The 27,635-nt window shown below is 39.4% G+C and overlaps 3 protein-coding genes across 6 annotated transcripts in view; 2 read left to right on the top strand and 1 right to left on the bottom strand.

Moving 5' to 3' along the window:
- tspan9b (tetraspanin 9b) overlaps positions 1–1,343 on the top strand; it is a 39,500-nt gene extending 38,157 nt beyond the window's left edge. The window contains 1 exon segment of one of the 2 annotated variants that reach the window (NM_001200725.1): positions 720–828. In NM_001200725.1, coding sequence (NP_001187654.1) covers positions 720–791 — 72 coding nt within the window. In that variant the 3' untranslated portion in view covers positions 792–828. 2 annotated transcript variants of the gene reach the window in all.
- Positions 1,344–5,028: 3,685 nt separating this feature from the next.
- elapor2b (endosome-lysosome associated apoptosis and autophagy regulator family member 2b) lies at positions 5,029–24,274 on the bottom strand. The gene is made up of 22 exons (XM_017494045.3): positions 24,004–24,274; positions 19,112–19,232; positions 18,293–18,482; positions 18,003–18,150; positions 17,317–17,406; positions 16,945–17,050; positions 15,100–15,249; positions 14,887–14,975; positions 14,622–14,802; positions 14,347–14,475; positions 13,944–14,034; positions 12,406–12,508; positions 12,118–12,255; positions 11,775–12,038; positions 11,482–11,655; positions 10,858–11,047; positions 10,500–10,596; positions 9,060–9,161; positions 8,839–8,965; positions 8,485–8,663; positions 8,226–8,394; positions 5,029–6,948 (listed from the first exon to the last, which is right to left on the bottom strand). The coding sequence occupies exons 1-22, from the start codon at positions 24,118–24,120 to the stop codon at positions 6,880–6,882; spliced, it is 3,024 nt and encodes a 1,007-aa protein (XP_017349534.1). The 5' UTR covers positions 24,121–24,274; the 3' UTR covers positions 5,029–6,879.
- A 2,791-nt stretch (positions 24,275–27,065) lies between these two features.
- Positions 27,066–27,635, top strand: part of dmtf1 (cyclin D binding myb-like transcription factor 1) — a 14,673-nt gene continuing 14,103 nt past the window's right edge. For 2 of the 3 annotated variants that reach the window (XM_017494806.2, XM_017494807.2), the window contains exon 1: positions 27,066–27,158. The gene's annotated coding sequence lies outside the window, so the exon portion shown is untranslated. Of the gene's footprint in view, positions 27,159–27,188 lie in introns of those variants that run through there. The other variant, XM_053688212.1, reaches the window with a different exon arrangement.

Genomic DNA, 27,635 nt, shown 5'->3' on the forward strand with positions numbered 1-27,635 from the left:
GCACCTGAAACGGCCAAAATATGGAGGGAATTCGGCAGCGTCTATCCAGCGCAATAGAAGTGAGGTCAAGAGAAAATGGTTTCACACCAAAACTGAGGGAGTTTCTCTGCCACAAGTGGAGACCATACTGGGACAAAACGTTTTAAAATTGACCGACTTGTAAGCCAGCCTTCATCCTCAAAAATAAATAAATAAAACAAATAAATCATACTGGTCTGTAAATATCTGTTGCCTTCTAAGGGCATCATGTGCTAACTCTTCCAGTAATATCAATTCTGCCATTTGCACCTCCGCTTACACACACACACACACACACACACACACACACACACACACACACACACACACACACAAATGAAATATTTTTTCGATTTGTCATGAGTGTGTGTGTTTCAAGTAAATAAGCAATTTGAACAATGTGTAATCTGTATATAAAAATGCAGTAACTCATCACAAATGTTAAAATTCAAAGGCGATCATTCGAGGTTTACATTAAGGGGATGACCTACGCGGCGTCCCCTGTCAATCACAGCGACATTAGCCATGGGTGGGAATTGGCAGGCGACCAAAGTGGGGGTGAAAAAAAAAAAACTGTGCCAGGAAGTCAGTACTTTGCTAATTTTGTTGTGTTTAACAACTGATTCAGTCACATCTAGTGACATTTTTAAATCTAGATTGTATCCTGACTAAGCTCACTGATGTCATTTCCTGTTCTGCAGCTCCTCGGCATGGCGTTCTCCATGACCCTGTACCAGCAGATTCACAGAACGGGGAAGAAGTACAGTGCCTAAAGGAAAGGAAAGGACTTAAACCTCATTAATAAAAAAATAAAATAAATAAAACACTACAGCAGTCCCAAAACCTTTATAGTCCATTCTGCTTCCTGTGTTTTCCCATTTCTGGACATTACCAAGAATTCTAGACTGTGTGTCTATACATTAAATCCAGTAAGATTTTATTGTGTATATTTCCAAACACATGGTAAGGAATGGTTCTAGGCAGAAATAATATTTGGATGGAAGCGGATGCAAATATTTTGGAGAAGAAATGTTGGCTCCTCGTGTACAGCAGGATTATTAAACCACCATGTTTCCACTGTTTGTATAATGCATTCCCTTATCGAGGAATTTATGGGATTTATTACTCAACGCTGAGGACTGCCTATTTGTACAATAATGTACCTTGTCTTTCACTTGCTCTCACACTCATACATTGTTTCTCATATATTGATTATAAAAGCATGTAACGCAGATCTCTTTCAAGGAGCTAACTGTATAGTTGCACACATTGTTCACTTGCTCTGTTTATCCTATAAATAGATGAATATAATCCTGTTTATCATGCCGGCTTGTGTGTGTGTGTGTGTGTGTGTACACCGTGTGTGGGCAGAGAAAAGTTTTCCACCAAACTACCACTTTGCCTTTGGGCCGCTGTGGAACAGTTTGCTTTTTCCTTTTTTTGCTCTCTCTTTCTGTCTGGTTCTTTTGTTCTAATGTTCACTGATGTTCGCTTTTCAAAGTTACACCTCCCCAGCCGAGGTGATCGAGCCATCCCAGTGCAGATTATGAGATTCAGAGAGAGAAGAGTAAACACAGAGATCGATAAAGGACTCGTGTCAGAAGAACAAACAGAACAGCACCTCAGAGGCTGCTTTTGGAAATAGTCCACATTTTTATAAAGCTTCTACACATCGAGCCATAAAGTTTTTAATATTTTCAAACTGTCCCTCATGTGCTAGTGATGGTTTTAAGGGTGATTTATTCGACATTACAGTCAAGTCACGATCTATTATATTGCAACTCCCAAAAGGAATACGATTGGTTCCTACTTCTTTCATGGTTTCTTCTTTGGTGTAGACATCAGAGCTGGGCTGCTTTTGATTTTCTGAGGCAGTTGATGTTTAGAGATTTTTCTGCTGGATGACTTGAGTGAGAAATTTCATCATTGGTGTGCGGAGCAAAAATCTATTTTCTTACAATATGCAGAAACATATCTACTTTTTCAACGAGTGGGAACAAGTTAAAGGTGGACAAATGGTGTTGCCTCAGCTGCAGGATCCCCAGTTCAATCATGAGCTTGGGTTACTATATGTGTGGAGTTTTGTGTGGGTTTCCTCTGGGTTCTTCAGTTTCCTCCCAACATCCAAAAACATGCTGGTATTGGATTGGTGTCTAAACTAAAATTGCCCTTAAATGCAAGTATGTGTGTGTGAGAGACGCTTGGTGATGGACTGGCACCCTGTGCATGGTGTATTCCCCACTGTGCTCCCAGAATTTCTGGGATACCCTCCAGATCCACCAGAACCCTGACCAGAATAAAGTGCTTTCTGATTATGAAGGAATGAATGATGAATTACATGCTGTAACACTTGTAGTACTTTTTCAGATTCAACCCCAGATTCTGATATGCTGACTTTTCCCAACAAGACAGAACATCAGCGTGAGAATGTGCGAGTGAGACTCAAGATTGCATTGAATGGATGCTTCCTGAAAGTGGATCCTGTTCATGACAGACATGAAGTTAACTAAATAACCATTAAGGATTCTTCAGTTTGTCCCTCTGGGCGAACCTTTAGTGTTTCTGTGTAGACTTCAACTGTTTCCTGACCATGTGTGTTCCAAGCCTTTTAGGAAGTGAAGAACCCTTAACTATCCACAGAACCTTTGAGTGTACTGAGGTCATGTAAAATCTATGCGAAGTCAGAAGTTAACACCCAAGGGCAGCAGTTCATGTGTACATAGGGGGTTCCTTAAGGGTCATTTAGATAGATAATGAGGGACCTTTCTAAAAAGCTTCTGTTTGGAACTTTTTTGAATTGGAAACCGTCTGTTGTAGGCTACTATAAAGAAAATTGAACATCATTTCTTAGAGTGACTGGAGAAGTCTTTAGGCTGCTAGACAGAAGCCTTTGTTTATCTAAAAATGTTGGGCCTGTCTTGACGAAGGATATGTATATACTTCTGGACAATTTTCGTTCCTTTAGGCCCCCTTGTCTACTCAGGGCCCTGGAATTATCACCACCCTTATGGTACCTCAGAGGAGCTTAAAGGTTCTTCGGGTTAATGGTTTCACTTTACTCAGTTGTTGGGTTCTATATACTGTAGAATCCTTAATGAAACCCCTGAGTGAAACAAACTGAAGAAGCCTCCTGACTGGTAAATGTGCTGTCCCGAAAGAATTTGTTCCTGTCCTGAAGGTATTTGTTCACCTGGGTTTTCAAGGACACATTAGACTCCCACTCTGGGCCCCAGGAATCATATACATACACACCTTCATGGTATCTTAGGTTTCTTAAGGGTTTTTATGATAGTTACTGGTTCTTATCTTCATGAAGAGTTCTACTTGAAACCTTTTCTAAAATTCAAAACCTTTGTTGAGGGTTCTTCATAGATCCTTTCAGCATTCCCTAGATGGACAAACTAAAGAACCTCTCCGCTAGATAGAACCTCCCGTTTCCAGGATCCCTAGGAAGAGGAGGTCAATTCAAAGCCCTATGAATACATTTTCCGTAACTTCTTTATCCTGGTTAAGGTGGTGGTGGATATGCAGCCTATCCCCAGAACTCTAGGTGCAGGTATACACCCAAGTTTTGATGACAGTCCATCACAGGGCGCCATGCATAACACACACATACACTCATTCACAACTAAGGGCAATTTAGTGTAGCAGCTTCACCTCCTGGCTTGGTTTGCGGAGATCGAAGGAAACCGGACAACCCAGAGGAAACCCATGCGGACATGGGTACAATACTCTACACGTACATTAACCCGTACTCATGATCGACCCTAGGAATCATCCCCACCTTGTCACGTCAGAGGCCTGGAAGCCGGTTTGGTGGCTACCCAGGTAAGATTTGAGCGAACTCTGGTTTTTCAGTCTCAACAAGGTGGATTGGTTTTTAGTGGGTTTCATCGCCATGGTAACTTGCGCTCCACAGCTAACCTGCTCCGGAGCAGGTGTTGTTCTGGGTAAGAAAACTAATCTAACTTGGACCAATCAATTGTGAGCAAAGTGATATAAATCTGATGCATCAAAGTTACCCCTCCAGTGTTTGTAGAGGTGGCTTCACCGTTCTTGTAGCTCCGAGCGCAAACAATAAAACAAGACATTTCAAAGGGAAAGAACTTTTAGGGACCGGCACAATCCCCCCGGCTTTTCCCAATGACCATCCGTATGAAAGATAAGGATTTTCGTTAGATGGTGTATATATAGTTTATCTCCGCCGGCTTCTTGAGCCACAAATTAAAATCGGACATGCTGAAGCCGCTTCTACTGAACCGCAAACTGTATGTGTTGCTTGTATTGCGAGTGGTACATATTATACCTCTCCTTATATATTGTCTCAAATTGATATTTATTTTATTAATATATAATTAAAATCATTTATATTAAATGAAATTAATTACATGTAATGTTCCGGGGTTATAAATTTCCAATTCCTTTATTATATAAGAGTAGACTTACTCGTTTACACAATCAACAATTTTCCAGAGCTTCGACAGCCACAGCGGTGTTGCTTTTTGACAGAGAAACTCAATAACCAGAGTCATGAAGCTTGTTAACCTTAATTAACCCGGGTTAATTAATTGTTTGGATTTGTCAACTTGAAACTTACTCTGCAACTGAGTTTGTTCAGCTGGCTTCGTGAACCAAGCCTCAGGGTTTTTCACCTCAGGGTTCCACCTTTACCAAGAGGTTTCTAAAGAGCTTGCCTTTCACAGAGGGAAACCACCTGCCATTATAAAGTTTTACATAGAACTATTAAGGATTTCCCCAGAGGGATAAACTGCTGTTTCTTTCTTGTTCTGGGTGAAACCTTTATTTTTTCTTAAGATTGTAGACATTTTGGAACCCCGGAAGCTTTTTATTCACCTTGGACATTTTTTGTTCCATCTTCAGAGTTATCTCGCTACCTTGCCCACTGCAGGTCCTGTTGCCCCAAAGAACATGCACCACCAGAGCAAATACCAATAATGAACTCAGTTCTGTGATACCTCATGATTTCAACATTCTCCCAAAACTAGCGTGTAAAGCATTCTGAAAGTTTATTAAAGCATTAGCTGAACAGTATTAAGGGAAAAGAGAAAGTACAAGAAATATTTCAAACAAGAACTCTTTACAACTCAAAATACACAGTAATACAAAACAGGAAATAGAAAACCTAGGCTACAGTGCTTGTCCTCAACAGTATCCATGGTAACACAAAGTTAAGGGGTTTTCACTGCACTCGAGTAGTCAGGGGCGGAGACTAGCTCCGTACAGTGAGAGTTCTACAGGTACGCCTGCCTCTGGCTCCCTCTATCCGCTGAACAGTGGGGTCTCTGTTTTCATCTAGTCTGAGTTTCTCAATTTGTGTTGAAAGTTAAACAGTTTTATTAACCTTCTCACAGGTTTTTACACATGATACAGTCGAGTGCAAAAGTTTGCACTCCCCTTAAAATCAAACCAAGGCAACAAATAAACAATGTATAGCTACCAATTCTTCAGTTAATATTTTCATGGTAGAAAAAAAAAATCAATGATCAGATTAAAAGTTTGCATCCCTCTAACTGAATGTAACTGAAATAAGTTGTCCACACTTTATAACCTTTATAACTACCTCCAAACTCGTTTGTGTCCTCCAATTAACTTTTGGATCCTCCAGACCCTCATTCTTCATCACATATTCTTTTACTCCTCTTTAAACTATTTCTGTGTTGGTTTTTCCTTCAGTTTTAAGGATATATATATATTCATTTTAATGTTTCAAGGTTACCCAAAACATGCATTTGATATGAATTTGCTTCTGGTAGCGGTTACGTTTGCTTTACGCTGGTCTCGTGAGCCAATTGGGGGGGGGGGGGGGGGGGGCTGCTTATTATTAAAAAGCCACCACCCTGAACTTTTGCCTCGTTTTCGTACTGTTGTTTGGCTCAAATCTGAAAAAGAAACTTGCTGTCTCATCCAGAAGTATACGTTAGGGTTTTGTGGCACAAGTTTTTTTGTTTCTGTTTGCTCTGATTTTCTTGTTAGCATTGTAGGCACGTCTGCATGGGGGATTTAAACATTTGCACTCGACTGTAATTTTAAGTACGCATTTGGAGAAAGAAAAAAAAAACTGTCAACAGTGCTCAGTTATTTAACCAGAGATAAACTGACATCAGGAAATGAAGGAGTTGTGGGATACAGTGACACTTGTTTTAACTCACAACTAGTGAATGCATTAATCCTTCAAATATGACATCCTGATTTGCAGAGCAGTTTCACTTGGCACGGGTTAGCAAATGGGCTTTAATAAGGTAAAGCTGCATGGGTTCATCTCAGATCTCTTGACTCACGTTCACATGGCCATGCAAAAAAAAAAACCCCCACAAGCCTCTCTTTCTCACTGTTGCCACGTGTGTACAGCTATAAGGTTGTATTCTGTAAGTTCCGGCATGAAGATGACTGGCTGTGCTCACTGTTAGTGCTCACTGGAATGTTTCTATCCTTTACTGAGTGGATTCAAATAAAGTGTGTGATTTAGTCTGAGCCAAATAATGATTCTGTTAGAGTCAGGTCTCCACTGACTATATTGTGTAATCTATTGTCTAATCATGTGTGTAGTTAAATATATACAGTACTCAATTAGGGAGCAAGAAAAATCATCCTATGATGTGTGTATATGCATATGCACTGCATTTAGAAGATATGTAAACAGTTGAGAAATTTCAAAACATCGTCCAAACAAAAAGTCAAAGCGGTTAAGATGAGTAAAGAGATGTGGGAGAGCCTGAATGCCCGAGCACCCGGCTGCAAGTCTCTCTCTCATTCTCCCTCTCTTTGTGAAGAGTGCGTCATTGTCGTTGCTGTTGCTGCTGTTATTGTTGTTGTTGTTCTGCTCATCCTGACCCCATCGCTCTACCCCCAGACCCATCTCTCTGCCTGAGACGACTTCAGTTGTACCGATTCACTGCTCGTTCCTTCTCCCTGTATACCAAAAAACACAAGAGTTACTCCACACTGTGTTCAGTAGATTCATTTTATGCTGTGAGTGTGTGAACATGACAGAAAAAACAACACATCTTTTGTAATTTGTCATCCAGCCAGTTATTTATATCTCTAAAACACCAACGTGAAATATGTAAGAGAAATGTAGTTGCATGTTATGAAAATACATGAAATCACTCAGTTTTTAAGGCAAGGCACTACAGGTATTTTTAGCTTTTTGGATAAGTTGCGTCTATAACATGTCTTCTTTTGAACCGGACTTAAAAAAAAAATACAAGAGAAAAAAACACTAAAGAAAAGTAGGTCATTTTCCACACATTACCACTATATGAGCGGAAACTTGGCAACTTCGAAGAAGGTGTTAAGCTCCACCCACTTTACCATAGTGTCACATTATTTTCTGAAAAATCAGCTTTTTCTAGATTTGGAGTTTCTAAATAATCTGAATTCATGAAAATGTGCAGAAGGATATTATTGAGGAATTTCCAGAAATGTTGATCGCTTCAGAGCTTGTTTATGCTGAAAAATGAAGAGTGGTGTTTTCTTCCTCAAACGATAAAAACATTCCAGCAACCTGGTGTGTAAAAGGTTTTCTCTGAAGCGAGTCTTCACATAGAAATGAACATTTTTTAAAAATTCTAACATCACCCAAAGGTTGGATTTTTGTTTGTTTTAAGTACGCACACCTACACATTTAATTACACGAAGCCTCATTTGCCTAAATAAGTGTATTTTTATTGATTTTTTTTGTTGTTTAAATGATCAGCAATCTACAGGTAAAGGTTAATTGTAATATCTATCATTTTAAAAAATCTACCCTCATCACATGTAGTGCCTTGCTTTATGGGGAATTTAATTTATCCTTTATTTTACCAGGATATTCCCATTGAAATATAAAAAATCTCTTCTTCCAGGGAGTCCTGGCCAAAATAAAAAAAATAATAAATTAACGAATACATAAAATGCAACACATAAAACAAATGATGCATAAATATAATGATATCCAACGCTCATATGACTGCAGGTCAAAGATGACTTTCAACAAGTACATGTTTCCTTCAGGTTGGTTTGTAATCAGAAGGGCTTATTGATTTGATATCACAGCAGCAGCCCCTTCATTTTTTTAAATTACACCACCTGCTCAAATCCACACTTCCTTCCTTCTTGAGCATCATTTCAACATCACAACAGCAAGGTCCTGAAATGCATCCGTGTGTGATTCCTCAGTTCATGCTCATGTTAATGCTGTTTCTGACCTTGCTCGCGATAGCCTTCAGTTTCCCCAGCAGCGATGGAGTGTGTGAATAAACGACGTCATCCTCGTTCTCCTCGCCCTCTCCTTCTGCCAGCGCGCAGCTGTCTGCTGCTGGCAGCTCACACTCCTTATTGGCCGACATCACGAGGCGTGAATACTTATACTCCAACCTTTTGGGTACAACAGAGGTTTGGACAGTCAGAAAGGCTTGTTATGGTGTTATATCTGGCTTTATCGATTGATTAGTACACGTTAGTCACCTCTTGTTTTTCTTCCAGAAGTAGCACGTGAGAGAAATGAGGAGGACGGCTATGAATGCCCCGCCCCCTATTCCGACCTTCAGCCATAGTGGGACTGCTTCACAGGGGGTGGAGCTTTTGTCAGGGAGTGACACGCCCTTCGTGCACAGCTTCGGCTCGTTCCATACGTACAGGATGTCCTAGTGCATGTGCACGAGAAATAAATGTGTCTACTGTTACGTTTTTGTTTTTTTTGTTTGTTTGTTTTTTTTTTTTTGGGGGGGGGGGGGGGGGGTGAACTAAACCCCCCCCCCCCCCCCCCCCAAAAAAAAAAAAAGAAAAGACAGCCTCTAAAGGAAAAGACTAGTAGGATACCTGCATGCCTCCCTTGCACGCTCCCTCTATTGAGTGGTAGTCTGCTTCAGTGCAAATGGGACACGCACTTGAACTTTCCCACAGGAAGTAAAACGTACAGCCGTCACACGTACCTGCAGGACACTTACTAAAACCCAAACGTGTAAAGAAATTCAGTATATTCTGTGTATTACCTTTAAACATGCTACTTAATAAAAACATTTTAAAACACACACACACACCTTGGAACAGTGAGGTCTCCACGCTCTCCTTTCTCAGGGTTACAGCGCAGCGTTACGACAGCACTGCGACCGTGTTCACAGGACGCCGTCAACTGCGGAGAACTTGCAGAAAGCGCAACACATTTAATAAAACAAAACCGAAAAAAAGACGAGTTGGATACTAGCATCTCGTCATATCCGTTATAAATTAAACTATCACTCACTTTATTCCACTGGGTCACACTTGCGACTGACCTTGTACTGAAACGCAAGCTAGAAAGCTCATTATAAGTTGTTCTGACTTCTTATAAATATTTTTATTTGGGTGTTTTGTAATTGGTCTCGTGACCAAAGCAATAAACTTCAAGCATCAAAATGTGAAAGTGCATTTGAGCTATAGAACTACCATATAACTACCATTTTTATATCCTATTCAAAGGGTCTACTATTGATAAGGACATTGCAACACGGAACATAACATGACCATATTTTAAAAACATATTTTACACAATTTTTCATGATTCTACTTGACCAACATGGGAATGTCAAAATAATGCAAACTTTGAAACGTGTCTCGTAATTTTGTTAATATCTTGATTTCTGTTGGTTGTTCAGACCTCAGATTTTGACAGAGAGTCATTGAGATGTAGTAGTTTTAGCACAAACTGTGACTTTTAGCATATATGTCTAATAAATTGGAGTCTATAAGCCATTAATATCACTCGTGTTTGGAAATATTTACTTTTTCCTATTTTGAGGACCCCATAAGAAAGAACAACTGGCCTTCTCTGGTGATCTTTTAGACAGATAGAAAACGTTTGACTTTATGTCTTCCAAATTTCATGTGGGAATAATATTTCTGGAGATATTAAATCCTAAACATGGCTTCCAAGATTTATTATTATTATTAATTATTTTAAATTAGAAAATACATTTATCAGGGAAGTGAAAAATGATGTTCGAATTCAGCCAAAATACACAATGTCACAAGCACCAAAAAAATCTGAAATGACACGGAATGATTGTAAATAATGTTGCAAATAATTGTAAATAATGTAAAGCTTGGACATACTGTGTCCCAATAGGAATCTAATCTATCAACGGAAAATTCAGCAATAAAAGCTCTATGCTTCCAATAAATAACCAAAATATTATTGTACAGATTTAATTAATAATTAGTTAAAAGCGTGCATTGCTGTGAGACTCAAGAAGAATTAAATCAAGGATATTTATCGTTTCTTTGAACCTAGAGACCTAAAATCCGCGTATTATTTAATCCATTAGCATGCCTTCCAATGCTAGATTTATTTACAGCGTTCCCTTGAACAGGACATTGTTGAATGAAGCGGTATTTAACAGTTATTCCGATCAGTTATTACATCACTGTTTACTTCAAAAATCTAACGTAACCCAACCTGGCAACTTCATCTGGATTTCTGAGATAAAACACTCAAAACTCACTGATAGAAGAAGTTGATATCTGGAAGTCTTTGAGAAGTTTCAGGGAACATGTCGGGTCTAACGCTGACTCCATTCAGCGTGCTTTCAACTGTGGCGCCTAAGAAACAGAGACAGACAATTAAGGCCCGTGCTGTTGCAGTACGCTGTCCTCAGGTAACTGACTCAGTTGTCTAATGACTTTTCACACCATCAGGAAAAGTCTAGCAGATTGATCTACAGGGTGGCAGGCTGCTGGAGGCTGTGTGCTGCTTACTCCGACTGCTAGGACATTTCTGTGGCCCATAAATATGACTTACATTTTTATTAAGAATGTATTTTTATACAATAATTCCCAGTTCTAAAAGTCTTAGTGGTATACCGAGGAAGGTATCGGCTAGACTGATGGACTGGGAGGAGATGGCCGTCCTGAAGCCCCGCCCATCCGCTGGAATGATGGTTGATTGGCAGATGAAAGTCTCCACGTAATTGTTGAAGGCAGCTGATTCGCTCTGCATGTCTTTGCTGGACAGATCTGTGACGTTATCCGAACACACAGCCAACTTCCTGCCCTGCAGTGGAGAGACAGAATGAGTCTCCTAAAACAACTAGAACTATATCTTTTATGTGACCCCTGTCACTAGATCTTTGGGATTAGCTTCTTACTATTAATTTCAGATTTTGTGGTGAACATGAACTGTAACTATAAATGGATTTTAAAAAGTATGATATCATTTTGTGGTATAAAAAGAATAAAACACGTGCAGTTAGAGGAAAATAAACATTGGGGTGATAACAGTAACTCCGCTTTGTTTTGGGCCACATCACAACACCCTGTTGTTGATTTTTTTTTTTCTTCCTATCACAGCAAGTGGTTTATTCCTTCTTTCTTTTAGTCTTTTTTTATGCATTTTGAGTGACATGTTCACTTAATAGCATCACGTCATCAGAAGTGTGTATGTGCATGTATGTGTGTCTGTGTGTGTGTGTGTGTGTGTGTGTGTACCTCTGCTCCACACAGGCTGACGTTGAACTGGTGATAGTATTTCGTGCCCTTGGAGGTGAAACTCGGTCCATTCATGATGGATCCCACTGAGCTTAAGGCGCTGAGGTCATAGGTCAACGTTCGGTTCTGGTCCACATGGGAGAAGGAGCAGTCGCTGAAACACAAGGAGTGCTCCTGCACAAAGAAAACACACACACACACACACACTATGACTTACCAAATGTTTTTATATTCATTATCACTTTGTGGTCACATGCGCACACACATGCACACACACGCACATACACACGCACCTTATTGCTCTTACTGCCAGGGCCGCACGTCTGGCAGGCCTCTTGTCCGTAGATGTGATGTCCAGACAGGAAGGTGTTTGGAGGACACTCCTGGCACTGGTTGGTGTCTTTGTCTATGAAGTGTCCAGCGGCGCAGGGGATACAGGACGAGCCGCTCTCCTGACTCACCATGGCGCAGGCATGGCAGGACGAGGCCGAGCCGTCCAGAGCGTTCGTGATGGTGATGGAGTAGATCTTCGCGATGTCGCTCACATAGCGACGGACCTGCGACAGAGCCAGAATGGACACCTGTTAGTTTCTGTTATAATCAATGTGCTTATACATGGATCTGTCTAATTCTTACATCTAAAGGCTTGTTGGTGCGTTGGAAGGCCCACGTGTAAGACACCGATGCGTTCTTAGTCATGATGTGTGTGTATGCTCGTCTGCTTTTGGTGCCTTCCCACGACTCCACCACGTTTGTGCTCTTCCTGTTCACATCCTGCAGCAAAAACACAAACAGCCGATCACATGTCCTGTCCGTCCTCTGATACGGTGATTCAGCTATTCCTACAGAAACACCATATAGCCTTTACATGTGCATTTACGTAGTTGGACGCAGGATAGATAAGCACGAGGGCAGGGAGCTTACCATCATAAAGTAGAGTTCACAGTCTGCACTGCAGATCGTCTCGAAGACAAATGTGATTCGACCAAACTCGCTGGCTGTGACTCCGGCTACAGACGTCGGAAGTCTATGAAAGAAACAGCAACAAAGTGGAAGTAAATATCTCGTAGTACAAATGAGCCCCTAAACAGCAGCAGCTGTGCCTCTGCCAGCTGTGCTTCAGATTTCAAACACTTTTAAAGCAATTTTTTCCTTCATTTTTAAGCCTCATATATATCATCTCCAGCGCATGTGTGATTACCACAGACAAGAATTTTAACAAACAAGAGATTTGTCCTGAGAAAAGAACAGAAAATATTTACACTAAACTCATTTAAAATGGAGGGCTAAGAGCAGTCATTGAATTCTGTGAAATGTGTAAAATAAGTTTCATTTAGAATTTTTTATTTTTTTATTTAAAAAATGCAAATGCATTCTATAAAAATGTGACTACACCAAAACTAAGACTTACTGTATATTATAACTAAGTTTGGAGTAAAAAACATTTCAGTTCAGTCAAACTTCTTGTCTGTTGTAATCACACTTATACCACAGCGCTGTAAATTGCGCTCAAATCTGATTGGTCGGAATGTGGTGTGGATGAATGTTCTATAACGGGAGCTCTGACAGTAGTTCTGGCTGCAAGACGAATCACACTTGTATGGTAGACGCTCCATATAAACAGCTTTAAAAACATATAATCATTGATATGGAAGTTAAAATCATTTATGGAAGGAGTCTCCAGTGTCAGCAATTTGAAACTTTAAGTTTCCCAAACACGGGACAGTCTTCAGAGCTTTGTGACTTGCACACTTTCTCAGTAACATGACAAGCTGCATGGCACCTATGGTGCCGTTGGAGTATGTCCCGGGTGGACAGGGCAGACGTGTGGATGAATTGTGTGTATAAAAGCCTGGATTGCATGGTGGACAATCCTCTTTCTCTCCTGAAGGGGGCAGAGTGACAGCTCTAGCCACATCCTCTAGTCTACACAAACCTTGGGCTCCACCCATCGATACAGCACCTGCGTCTGCAAAAATTTGTCATTTTAAGTATCCCAAACATGGGACAGTCTTCAGAGCTTTGCCGTTTCTCAGTAACATGACAAGCTGCATTTTTGTCTTATTAACTTTGAGAGAGACAAGAGAAGCTGGTGAGGGAATGACTGCTTATAGCTGTAATAACATAAGTATTATAACTTGTTTCACAGATGATACACAATATTATATATAAATAGACACACATAATGCATGCTGTGTCATTCTTATATAAGTACATAATAAAAATAAAATAGATCAATAAATTAAATACCTAAAAACCTTTCCAAAATGCTGTGGTATAAGAGGTATATACCAACCTGTAGTTCATTATTTTCCTGTAACAGCAGGCTCTGTCATGTTTTATTCATTACACACACTACAGCAGTGATAGAGATTTGGAGGTAACACACTGGAGTTTTCCTGTAATTGGTTACTTATTTCAGTGGCTGCTTTGTTCTTTGTCTGAAAGGGTTTTCGACTCACTTAAATCCAGGTACTCGTAGCGTGAGAATGAGATAATCATTATCAGACCCTCCAATTCCGCTGCGAATGTGGTCCCCAGCGACCTCCCACCCTGAACACACACAGCAGCAGATTCATTCAAATCATGAGATTGTAGTACAAAGACTTTAATTTGATTTCTTAACTGTATACTCAATATCAATATATATATATATATATATATATATATATATATATATATATATATATATATATATATATATATCAATAAAGAGTTCCTCCTGAGTTCGTTCTCCCCATAAGAGGTTTATAAAGAACATGGAACTGTTAAAGGTTCTTACAAAAGGACCAACCAAAGAAATGTTTATTGCTTTATATATTTCTCGATTGAAACAGGAAAGCAGGCGTTTAAGTCTCTTCTCACCATTCATGTCGTCACATTTCGAGTTGCCCACATTGAAACAGGAGGACTTCATGTTGTTGGGTAAAACATTCCACCATTTATACTCATATCCTAATGAGGGCTCCGTTCCTGCAGGACATGCCTGGCACTCTGTGGGTAAAAAAAAAAGCAAGTCTGTCCATAACAGGTCAAATATCATTTGAACTGCAAATGAATAACTGTGTGTGTGTGTGTGTGTGTGTGTGTGTGTGTGTGTCAATGCCAAGGGATGATAGTGATGAAGAGTGTGTCTGGACCTATGGTGCCGTTGGAGTATGTCCCAGGTGGACAGGGCAGACATGTGGATGAATTGTGTGTATAAAAGCCTGGATTGCATGGTGGACAATCCTCTTTCTCTCCTGAAGGGGGCAGAGTGACAGCTCTAGCCACATCCTCTACACAAACCTTTGGCTCCACCCATCGATACAGCACCTGCGTCTGCAAAAATTACCAGAACGCTAAAAACCAACCAGCTCCCTGATAAAGTACTTTTGTTTCTGTATTTGGTCATGAAGGTCCTACTTTGCCGTTGGCGTCACAGGCAGTGTGGATCTGGAAGTAATCTTTCTCTGAGCATGGTGGCTTCTCCTTACACTCCGCCCAGCCTTCCTCTAAAGAAAAGAAATTTCACACAGCCAGAATATACATCTGAATAAAACAAGAATGCACCATTTGCAACATGTGAAAAGCTCAGTGTGTGTTTGTGTGTGTGTGTGTGTGTGTGTGTGTGTGTACCGGAGTACTGGGTCTCTGGGCACGAGGTGCATGAGCTAGCTCCTTTACTCGAGTAGGTGTTTCTTTGACAGAGATCACAGAAGGACGAGCCTGGTGTTTTACTGAAGGTGCCTGGTCTGCACAGGAAACACTCAGACGTGTATGCTACACCTGTATCACACACCGAAACGACTAATGTACAATCCAACAAATAACTTTTGGTTTTTTAACACAGACCAAAACTGACTAAAATAGTATTTACAGGCCATATCTACTAACATTATGTGCTGTCACAAACCATATTTATTGCATTTTATTAGGCACACACATGGGGCTTTTAGCATCTATAATAAAATCAGTCGAGGGATTGCCACTGTTTTGAGTTGCTGCCTCAGTGTATGTGCATTCATAGGGTTTTTCCTTCTTAAAACACAAAATACTGGGTGGAGAACCATATAAAATGATAATTATACCCACTTATTCCAGTTTATCAAGGATGGTTGTAATTGCTGTTACCACATGCACGATTTATTTTTATGCACCAGATGTTATTTTTACTGCAGACATGAGGGGTACAAAGACAGAGTGTTCAAGCATGTATCAGTTTTGTTCAAGGACTAATACAATTTTGTATTCATTCATTACCAGTGTGTAATATTCTTCCAAGTCATGTTATTTTATTGTAGTAAATCAAGAATGCCTTAAATCGAAAAAGAACAAGTAACTATCCTTCAGTTCAGATTATTTCCAGGATACAAACAGGCTAAAAAATATATTTTAAAAACTTGAATCCAGCATCCTAAAGAATTCTTTAGTCTCTCTGAAGCCATCCCTAATGCTAGGAGTGTTTTTCTTTCAGTAAAGCTTCAAAACATCTATAAATAGCCAAGAACCATTAATCTGCCTCAGTTGTATTCATTCAAGTTTATAATCCTCATTACTAAGGCTGGCCAGCTAGCTAACGCGTCCTGAGAGGATTTTAAAAGTATCGTCTAAAATGCCATTCATATTCATCACTAAAGCTAGCCAACAGGGTAATATGAGATAACCAGACAAAATTTCTTATAGGAGTTTAGTCATATTTATGAATATTTATAATCTTCATTGTTACTCCTAGCTAGCACGAGCTAACACAACATGTGAGAGGATTTTAAAATCCTCATTCTCTTAAATGTATCTTCTTCATTGGTAATGGTAGCTAACAAGGTAATAAAAGCTAACCTGACAGGATTTATGGGTTTTTTTTTTAAAGTCATATTCATGAATGTTTAAAAAGAGATACCATAACTCCCCATCATCTTCATTGCTAATGTAAGTTAAAAAAAAATAATAATAATAATAAAAAAGTTTATATAAGCTAATATGACCTGATAAAAATACAAGCCATGTTCATAAATGTTTCTCTGTTAATGCTAGATAACATGAGCTAACCTGATCAAATCTCTGAGAGGATTTTAAAGTCATTCTCTTTAATGTCCATCATCATTTCTTATAGCCAACAAGGTAATATGACTAACCTGATTTACATACAGTATATTCATAAAAGTTTTTTTGTTTTTTTTTAACATTCACTATTAACACTAGCTAACATTCGCTAACTAGACCAAATTCCTGAGAGGATTTTAAACTCAATATCTTACATATTTATCATCTTCATTGTTAATGCTAGCCAACAAATATGAGCTAATCGGACAGGATTTATGAAAATAGTTTAAATGTTTATCATTGATACTGTTAATGATAACTAGATGACTGAAAACAGCTAACTTATAGGTTATTTACTAGTACAAATCAAGTATAACTAGTTGCTAAAACACCTAAACTAAAGAGAGAATAAAAAGTCATTGAGACTAGAATTTCTCACACCTTCAATCTGAATGTTTTTCAGCAGGACAGGCTTCACAGGTTTCCCTCCCAGAAGAATGCCTGTGGTCCTCCAGTACAAGATATTAGTGCCTGACTTCAGGGTCACCTACAACAGCAAGCATAAAGGTGTTTTTAGTGTGCTTGTTGTCTAATATGTTATATAACCATGCCCTTTTAATTCTGCTTCTTTTTTTTTTGTCCTGTCTATAATGAGCCATTTGGCTTCACCTAACACATTTCCATCATGGATATTGATGCTGATTAAAGTGTATTGTACTTTAATAAATGTACTAGATTAATAACTAAAGAAAGAGAGAAAGGAAGTCTACATCTAGGATTTGTAGCGTGAGACAAAACCGAAATCTCACTGACCGTGTGTGTTTCCCATTCGCCGTTAGACGTGAGTTTGATCCATTTCTGGTCTGCTGACTGGTCCATTTCCTGGCACTGATCATTCTGAATCTGTAAGAACAAATTGGGTGAGCAATACTATATAGCTCTATAATTCCCAGGTACTCTGAGGGTGTTTTTACCAGAAACTACAATTCTGCATTAGCATTTGTTGCTAACTTCTCTCATACATCAGCACCTCCGACACTTTAGGAGAACCTAAATAATTAATTAATTAATATACCTGCAGTGCCAATAATTTAACTGCTGGAAGATTGGTTAAGGTAGTGGGAGGTAGGCTACAGTAAACATATGAGAGGACTGAAATGATCATAAAGCAAGACGTTATTATGAGTTGTTTGCATTTTAACGCTTTCTTCACTCCACATATCTGGCACTAGCACATTTTCAGAGGCTATATAAGACACTTATTTACAGACAAAGTAACGTCTTTCCCTGCCATTTCCAGAACGAAGAAATTTAATGAGTGTACACCTTAAACCCTTAGGCAAGCCCCATCCGCCATTTTCAGGAGGACCAGAGATCGGTTCTCGCATCCACACCTGGGTTCAGGAATAGCTTTACGCTTGAGAAAACATCCCAAACTCTCCGTGAATTCAGATTCGGGTTCAGAAGAAAATCACGTGTGAAACGTTAATCAAACTCACAAAGAACTCGAAGAAGATGTTGTTGTCAACATATTGGTAGTCGAAGGAGACTGAGCCCTGTTTCATCAGATGAACCGCATACACAAGCGAAACCGTGCACTCGTCCCGATTTGACTCTAAGTGAGTACCCTGAGGTGTCCATGTGGAACTACACACACACACACACACACACACACACACACACAATGATACACACATACCACAGTAATGAAAGCGAAGTACAAGAACAGAACAAATATGTCAGTGCTTAATTATGTTTGTGTTCATTTAAGAACATGACCGTGACCGACTTGTTACAGGACAGGGTTTCATCTCCGGCTCCCTCGGGCTCCATGTAGGTGGTTAAGCTGCTGAATCCGGCAGGAATGGAGTCCCATTGGTCGAAACGAACGCCACTACCTAGTGAATAGGATCCTGCTGCACAGGCTGTACACTGCTGAGAGGACATCTCCAAAAACTTTCCTGCTTCACAGGAGAACGCTGTAACACACACACACACACACACACACACACACACCACAAACTGGTACATTTATACATTTAAGATACACTGCCACTGAAACGATTCTGAACCACTGAAGGTTCTTATGTTTTCTTAGAGTTTAGTCACTACTACAGTTATGTCACTAACGTGGTAGACTAAAAAAATGATGTAGAACAGCAATTAAATAAGGAAATTCATATGTTTGTGGACTTTATTTACTATTAACTAAGGCATGGGCATTTGCAGGATAAAGCCATTAAGCCTGTACATATAGTGGTCCTTGAAATTTTGTGAACCCTTTCGAATTTTCTATATTTTTGCATAAATATGACCTAAAACATGGTCAAAAAGTCCTAAAAGTAAACAAAGCGAACCCAATTGAACAAATGGGACAAAATATTATACTTGGTCATTTATCTATTAAGGAAAATGATCCAATATTACATATCTGGCATTAAAACGTTTCAAGCCCTTAAACTTACTACATGAGTCACAGCTTGGTAATGCTGCATTCGATATATCACACTGATTTATTTTCTGCAGCATTGCAAGAGCGTTGTAAATTATATGAAGCCGGGGTCCATATACTAATTCCCAAACACACACACACACACATATGACTTACTGCAGTCCGTGCCTCTGACAGGCTCTGGTAGGCCACTGCAGCTGCCCTGTTGATGAGGAATGGCCACTCTCCAGCGTGAACCTGTACTGTCACACTCCGTGTACTCAAAGTAGTAGTCTCCCTGAAACACAAACCAACACCAGGAACTTTCATTGGCCAGAAGGAAGACAACCAACTTAGTGATAGCATGGTGGAAAGTGATAATTGTGTCATTTTTACAACATTGTCCATCATTTTATCCATATTCAAGTCCATCCATCAATTTTCCATACGGCTTATCCTACACACGGTCGCAGGGAGTCTATCCCAGGGAACTTGGGGCACAAGGCGGGGGACACCCTGGATGGGGTGGCAACCCATCGCAAGGCATCATCGCACACACATTCGCACACTATGAACAATATGGAAATGCCAGTCATCCTACAGCGCATGTCTTTGGACTAGGGGGAGGAAGCTGGAATACCCAGAGGAAACCTCTGAACATGCAAACAATGGGCGGAGGTGGGATTGCCCAAGCCCGGAGGTGTGAGGCAAATATGCTAACCACTAAGCCACCATGCCTCCCATATTCAAATTTAAATTGTATTGGTCACACGCACAGCCATACACAGTACGATCTGCAGTGAAATGCTCTTTATGACTTTCCAGTGACATAAAAACTGAATTTACATTAAAAACAGAATGTAGAAGTAAACAAACAAAAATAGAAAATCAAGGATATAAAAGATAGATGGCAAAAAAAAAGTATAGACTATGTGGAATAAAGTGCAGATATGTGCAGTTGCTTGAGCAATACAATGCTGTGCAACATTGAGCTGAAGTAGTTGCAGTGAAAAATCCCAGTGAAACAACTAACATATAAAATAAATATTTCAGAATACAGGATATGCCGTGTATATTAACGGGAATGTAGGAGGTGTGGGTGTTGTGCAAACAAATCCAATGTCTTGTATTTATGTGTATGTATAAATAGTCCTGGGAAATAGTACCATATGATGTATCTTCAAGCGTCCGTTCTGGTGTATAAAGTACAAACACACACAAACATTATACACATTACAACGTGCTGTTTTGTGTTGGGAAAGGTGTTTGTAATTCCCAGATATTGGTAGGTTTTAGCTCTGAAACCCTACATATCTAGTGCGGTGAGATAGTCTGCTTAGTTTGATGCATACATTAATAATGATATTAATACACATTAAGTAACTAACACTTGTATTAATTCATTTTTTTCTTTCATAATAAATCGAATAAACCAAATATTCCACATGCGTTATCCCATGTTCATCCCATCGGTGAGTAAAATGAAGCCCATAATGACCAACAACACCTTAATGAACATGTTTACGCTTGTTCACTGGGAAACTTCAGAACTGAGGCTAAAAAGCAAGATCCAAGATTTACACATTTACACTTCAGGACTTTTTCAACATTTAGGAACAATTTGTTGCTAATTTCTATACACTTCAGTCTTGCATGGAATGAACATTAGCCAATGCAGGTATATTTCATTAACATCGATAAAACTGATAGTTTCACTTCTAAACTCTGATTGGCGAAGGTTGTTGTAAGATCCTCGAATTACGACACCTGTGACCACATGACAATAACTGAAGTCTGTATTTCTGCACCAAACTTACAAAACCGTTACCCTTACGCCATTATTCTTTCCATAGAATACCCTAATCTTTGTCTGTTATGTTGCTTAGCAGCCAAGCGTAATGTTAACAGACTACATTGTGTGGTGGAGTAACTGTTTATTGGGAATATTATTCGCAATAAATGATTTATTGTACACTGGATTTGATCGTATCGTTTTTGTCGCTGTTTTCAAAAAGCACTAAGCATGTCGCCACCCTGACCGTGATATAAAATTACTGTTACACATGGCCTATTGATTGTGGTTTATTGATTGATTAAATAAACATCAGTTTGCATGTATTAGCTTACTATGTTTCATTATTAACAGTGCTTATGCTTTATTAATGCATTTCTGAGAAATCGTAGTTGACTACAGACACAGATACGTATTTTGTGACACAAACATGAACACTTTCTGGTCCACCGTAGTTGCCAGGGAGACAACAGCGAGCCTCGTGACTGTTGTCATGACGGTCGCTTACTTCTGTCCAGCAGTGTGTGAATAGTAATGAATTGCAGCCTGACATATACTGATAACAGTCCAAAATAATGAGGTGACAGAAGGCCTGGCTGCCATAAACATCTCTCTCTCTCTCTCTCTCTCTCTCTCTCTCTCTCTCTGTGTGTGTGTGTGTGTGTGTGTGTGTGTGTGTGTGTGTGTGTAGACAGACAGATAAGGCTGTGAGCTCTGTCATGCTAATCAGTGTTCTCTCGTCTAAAGCACACACTGAAAATACTTTCTCTGGTCATTCAAGGCCTTAAAAGCACTTCCAAACAAAGTCCCATTGACACACCTGATGCACTCGCCTCACTGGGGTTCATAATCTTCTGTCCTACATTTTATCTTCAACCAGACGGAATCTTATAACACCAAGATCTCAAGATGTAGATAGATATTCTGTACGTGAAGCCAAAAGTTTAAAATTACATTTCTTGCAATAACCAGATGATTTAGGTGGGGGGGAGATAACATTATTATTATTATTATTATTATTATTATTATTATTATTATTATTATTATTATTATTGTTGTTGTTGTTGTTGTTGGTATTGTTATTGTTATTATTATTAATATAATAAATGGATCTAGGCAAAGCATGCAGTGTGTGACAGTGTGTAGCGAAGCTAAATTGTAATATGCCTGTTAATGGTTTTCTAAAGAGCCACACAGTTTATTTTACACCGAGGCAGGTGCTGCTCTCCAGGGAGTGCTCGGTTACAGCACGCTATTCTAACACTGAAAAGATGGAGGCACTTAACTCAGCAGTGCACCTGCTGCTGTTACACCAGCCCCAATCCATGTGTGTGTGTGTGTGTGTGTGTGTGTGTGTGTGTGTGTGTGTGTGTAAAGAGAGTGGGAGTGCATTAAAGCAGAGCTCCTGTAATTCTGGTTTATGTAAAGGGCATGTGTGTTAAAGCATAAATCATAGCACACCATAATGGTGATGATGATGATGATGATGATGATGATGATGATGATGATGATGAAAGGCCATATTAATCTTTACAACTAACATGATCTCTAGCGGCATCGTTTATTCCGTAATGAAAGTCTGAGTTTATAAGTCTTTCATCTACACGTTGGTCCATTTTCACATTCGTTTCATACAGTACCCAGAATGCCATTCCACTACCCATTGATAATGGTGCCGGTGGGATTTAGCGCTTGCTCCAATTCTACCTAAAGGGAGTGATGCAGCAGTGCTTTAGTAATTCGTATTCTATCCAGCTCTCTCACTTCTTCATGCTAATACCGTCATCAATGCCAATCATCTCTAGCTGTGCCAATTCTCTGCCGTAACTCAGCGCTGAGGTGTCATATAGCTGCATTGCATTCTGGGACTTTGAGTGCAAGACGTGCTGTTTCTATCTCTTCTGCACCAGATTTCTCATTAATGTGCAACTGGACAAAATAGTGAATGAGAAAAGAAGCTCTCGTGCTTTTGCTTTTTATGAGCTAACAGCAAAATTGGACCATAATACCTAATGTTCTACATTTTCTCTTCTATTAAACTCAACTGTAACTTAACAGTAACGTCCCCTTGTGACACCAGCATGCCCCACGACTGCTATCTTCATACAGGAATAATGATAATACAGCATCAACCAACACAATACCATCAGAATGGTTAAATACATCACAGCTAATTCAATATAGATATATTTAATGGGATTCGGGGTGGAGTTTTCCTTTCATTTGAATGTTTTAATGCATTGTTTTGATGCCAAAGCACGGAACACTGAGATAAACTAAACCCTCAGGACAGAATCCTAATATTTACATTTGTTTTAATTAGCTACATGATATCAAAGTATAAGAACTGCTTATAATAACATATAATTGTTGTTCCTCATGAAAGAAGAATTCTCAAAGCTTCCTCGTTTTCTAAATCTCAGTACTGATGAGAGAAATATGAAATTAAACATGCTTAATGCCCAACTCTGGTATCTAAGAGCAGCTATTCCTGTCCTGTAGGTGTGACAGAAGATCCACAGACACCTCTCTTTGCCAGATCACACTAATACAACGGACACCGGAAGTGTGTGCGAGTGTGTGTGAGTCTGTGTAAGACTGTGTGTGTGTAATCCGCTTTCACAAACACTTCCTATTGCACTTCAAAGGACTGTTGTAATGCGCGTTGTACTTTTTTTTTTTTTTTTTTTTTTTAGTAAGATCAGGAGTAAACAAGTTACTGGGGTTTAGTCTGTTTGTTTTTCCCTACAGACATTTTATCCTGCATCTGAACAGAGGAAACATGAAAGGAGGCAGCGGCGCAGTGCGCTTTAATCTGATTGGTCAGCTGCGTGGTGCGTCATCATATTATAGGAACATTGCTTTATAGCCTAAAGGCTTTTATATATTTAAACCAACAGTAAACAAATAAATAATAATGTCCTATTTTGCAGATGAAAAGCTATAGGTTTAAAATAAATAAATAAATAGAATCAAAGATAAGATAAACACTGTTCTTACACTGTTCAGTCAGTGATAGGTCATATTTCCAGTTATTTACAAAGCTCGCGCTGGTTTGATGTCATATCCTAATTTACATTCGGGTCATGGGATTCATTTTGCTAACCCCGTTAAAGACAAGTTTCGCGTTTGTTTTACTTCACGCGCAGTGCTTACACAACATCGCGTGTTAGACAGAATGTCATTTCGTAGGATCATTTAAAAATAAATAAATAAATAAATAAATAAATAAATAAATAAAGCACACCGACTCGGTCTCCTTTGTCGCCCCGCTTACCTCTCGACACGGTGGCAGGTTGGCTGACGCGCGCGCCCGCGGGAGAGCGCACAGGAGAAGCAGCGACACGCAGCGCGCGACACGACACCACGTAGCGCATCTCGTCCTTTCCTCCATCTTCCCGAGGAGGAACAGAGAGGCAGCGGTGCGGGACTAACACTCCATCAGCTGTCTCCGTGTGTGTGTGTGTGTGTGTGTGATCGCAGGATGCTATGCTGACGGGTTCGCCGAGGTCGCGCAGCCTGTCGCGAGTGCGCTCGTGCGGCTTTGACTGGCAGCGCCTCTGACGTCACATTAATTCTAGTGTCGCGCGCTGCTAATGGCGGAGATCCCGACACCGGGCGGCGGTGTACTGTGCAGAGCTGCATTTAGTGCAAGGATGTGACTTTTAAGCTTCTTTTTACAATTACTTCTGCATGTCTGATATCTCAGATCTGAGGAGATGCAGAAGGAGGAAAGTTATGGGACAGTGTGTTCACCAGTGAGATGATGATGATGATGATGATGATGATGATGATCCATCCATCCATTCTCTATACCACTTATCCTTCTGGGTCACGGGGAGCCTGGAGCCTATCCCAGGGAGCATGGAGCACAAGGCGGGGTACACCCTGGACAGGGTGCCAATCCATTACAGGGCACAATCACACACACATTCACACACATTCATACACTACAGATACTTTAGACACGCCAATCAGCCTACCATGCATGTCTGACTGGGGAAGAAACCGGAGTACCCGGAGGAAACCCCTTCAGCACGGGGAGAACATGCAAACTCCACACACACAGGAATAGAACCCCCAACCGTGGAGGTGTGAGGTGATGATGAGGATGATGATGATGATAATAATAATAATAATAGTAATAATAATAATAATAATTATTATAATTATAATAATAATAATAACTAGACTGTGTAATTCCTGCAGATACTGCGAGTGTGTTGCAATGAACATCTACATTGGTCAGCTGTTTTACACACACACACACACACACACACACACACACACACACACACACACACACACACACACACATGTCACAATTTAAAGTCAAAAAGTTTAAGTTAATATAAAGTTTGCATATTTATATTCGGGTTTGGGGCTTTTCCAATTTGCATGTGTATTTTAAGCCTTTTAGGGCATTTAGAGGTTATGTGTGGGACATTTCTTTTTTGATTTAGCATTCAGTGGTTTAGACTTGAACAAAAAAAGAAAAATACCGTTTTCAATAATTTATTTAACAGAAATATCAATAAATGTGATATTCTTCTTTGAAAAAGTAAGTATACCCTTTGCCTCAGAAGCTAGTATTGCCCCCCTTAGCAGAAATAACTTCTTGTAGGTGTTTTGCATAATTGTCCACCATTCATCCATGCAATTTTCTTTCAGTTGCAAGATGTTTGAGGGTTTTCTTGCATGTACTACCCATTTCAAACCCCTCCACAACAATTCAGTGGGATTCAAATCCCGGCTTTGACTAGGCCATTCCATAACCCTCCATTTCTTCTTTTTGAGCCATTCCTTGGTGGATTTGCTAGTATACTACCAATAACTATCCTACTGAAAGGTCCACTTTCAGTTCAACCTCAACTTTTAGGCAGATGGCCTCACATTATCTTCAAGCATTCTTTGATAAAATGCGGAATTCATAGTTGAATTAATGAATGCAAGCTGTCAAGTCCCTGAGGCATCGAAGCAACCCCAAACCATAACACTTCCACCACCGTGCTTCACAGTTGGTATGAGGTGCTTCTCCTAAAATGCTGTCTTTGGTCAGCACCAATCATGTCTGCTGTTACTGTAGCCAAAGAACTCTATCTTTGAATAATTCTTTAGTTATTACATGTTGGGATTCTTGGAGACTTATTTTTGCATCAGACGGTCTACTCTTGGGCTGAATTTGCTGGGAAAGCCAGTCCCAAATTGGAAGTCATTTGAAATCTGTGCCATTTGTAGATGATTTTCCTTACAGTGGAATGATGTACTTCAAATAATTTGGAGATCTTTTTAAATCCCTTGCCAGACTCATAGGCATCCACAACCTTTTTTCTGAAGGCCTTATAGAACTCTTTAGATCTTGGCATGATGACACCACACACCTCAATAGCAAAGGGAACACCAGACACTAGATATCAGAGCGGTATAAGTAAGGCAGGTTCCACCTGCACTCAATAAGCAGGTTCTAATCACTGGCACACAATTTTATGGATTTTTAATTTTATGGATTTTAAGGCGTGATAAATGTAGGGGTGTACTTACTTCTTCCATGTGACTGATCTGGGGTTTTTTTTGTTAATTTAATTTGTGAAAATTACAACAAAATGTCAATTGTATGTGTTATTTTATAGAGTGCATCACCTCTATGAATACTCACTGTTTCAAAGTGCATCAAATGTTTGCTTGTCCAAACATATAAAAAAAAAAAACAATTTCCATGGGGTGTACTTATTTTTTCCACATGTCTGTATATGGTGTATAGAGTGTGTGGTGTATAGTGTATAGTATGTTGTGTATAGTGTATATTGTGTAGTGTATAGTGTATATTGTATGGTATATAGTGTATGGTGTATAGTGTATGGCTTATAGTGTATTGTGTATAGTGTATGGCTTATAGTGTATGGCTTATAGTGTATGGTGTATGGTGTGTTGTATATTGTGTATAATGTATGGTGTATAGTATATAGTGTATGGTGTATAGTGTATGGTGTATGGTGTATGAAGAAAAGGATAAGCGGTATAGAAGATGGATGGATGGATGGATTAATAAATGTAAAAAAAAAATATGTATGTAAATAAATAATTGTAGCCTAACCATTTTTATTAGGACGCCTTGCTGACTATAGCCACAAGGTGCTGCTGTTTCCAAAAATAAATAAAAATATGTAAACACAAAGCCCAATCTGCAATGAGAACTTATATTTACTGAAATACATTTAAAATAATTTAATGTGAAGAATATCTATTTAAAATATCATATTTTCGGTCATATATTATTAGTCAGTAACATTTAATTCCCCGACAAGTCAGTGCTATTTATACCGGAAGTGACTACTGCTTGTTTCCGGCCTGTGAAAAAGAGGCTCTTTTTTTTTCCATCCTGGTATTTGGCTCATCCTGGTCCCTGCGAAGTGCCCGGACCCAAAACAGGAAGTAAGTAGTAAAATCAAACATTAAAATGAACCCTCAGAGAGCTCGAGTTGTGTAAATCGTGTTTGTGTAATGAAATCTGCGGCCATTTAAACACCGCCACACCGATGTGGAAGTCACCGGCGGCATGCAGCGGCATTTCCGAGCGAACATGGCGTCTGATTTTCTCTTTCTCTGCTACATTATTCTACTGCAGCCTGCAGCTACTGACACACTGAAGCATGGACACTGTCTTCTGAGCAGATTACACTTCATTTACTCACTATCTTGCTTCAGTTTTAGAAAAAATAAATAAAGTTACAGATGATTTTGAATTTATTTTTACATCGCTAACAACCTCAGAAAAGCCAAATGTTTCATAGGAAATATTCAGTCCTCTTTCTACTGAAGATGTGAAATAAATCTATGATCATTATTATTAGTAGTAGGTTAAATTGTTATAAACTATTGAACTTTTGCTGAAGTTCAATAACTAAAGCT

This window comes from Ictalurus punctatus, chromosome 19 (genome assembly GCF_001660625.3).
Source record: "Ictalurus punctatus breed USDA103 chromosome 19, Coco_2.0, whole genome shotgun sequence".
NCBI classification, from domain to species: Eukaryota; Metazoa; Chordata; class Actinopteri; order Siluriformes; family Ictaluridae; genus Ictalurus; species Ictalurus punctatus.

Bases quoted from the DNA above. Each gene is read 5' to 3' on its own strand.
- elapor2b (XM_017494045.3), bottom strand. From the start codon at position 24,120: ATGGAGGAAAGGACGAGATGCGCTACGTGGTGTCGTGTCGCGCGCTGC. The intron at 15,250-16,944 runs GTGTGAGAAATT...TGTGTGATACAG, and splicing joins GAAAAACATTCAGATTGAAG to GTGTAGCATACACGTCTGAG. The intron at 12,509-13,943 runs GTGAGTCGAAAA...TTTCTTTCATAG, and splicing joins CTACGAGTACCTGGATTTAA to ACTTCCGACGTCTGTAGCCG.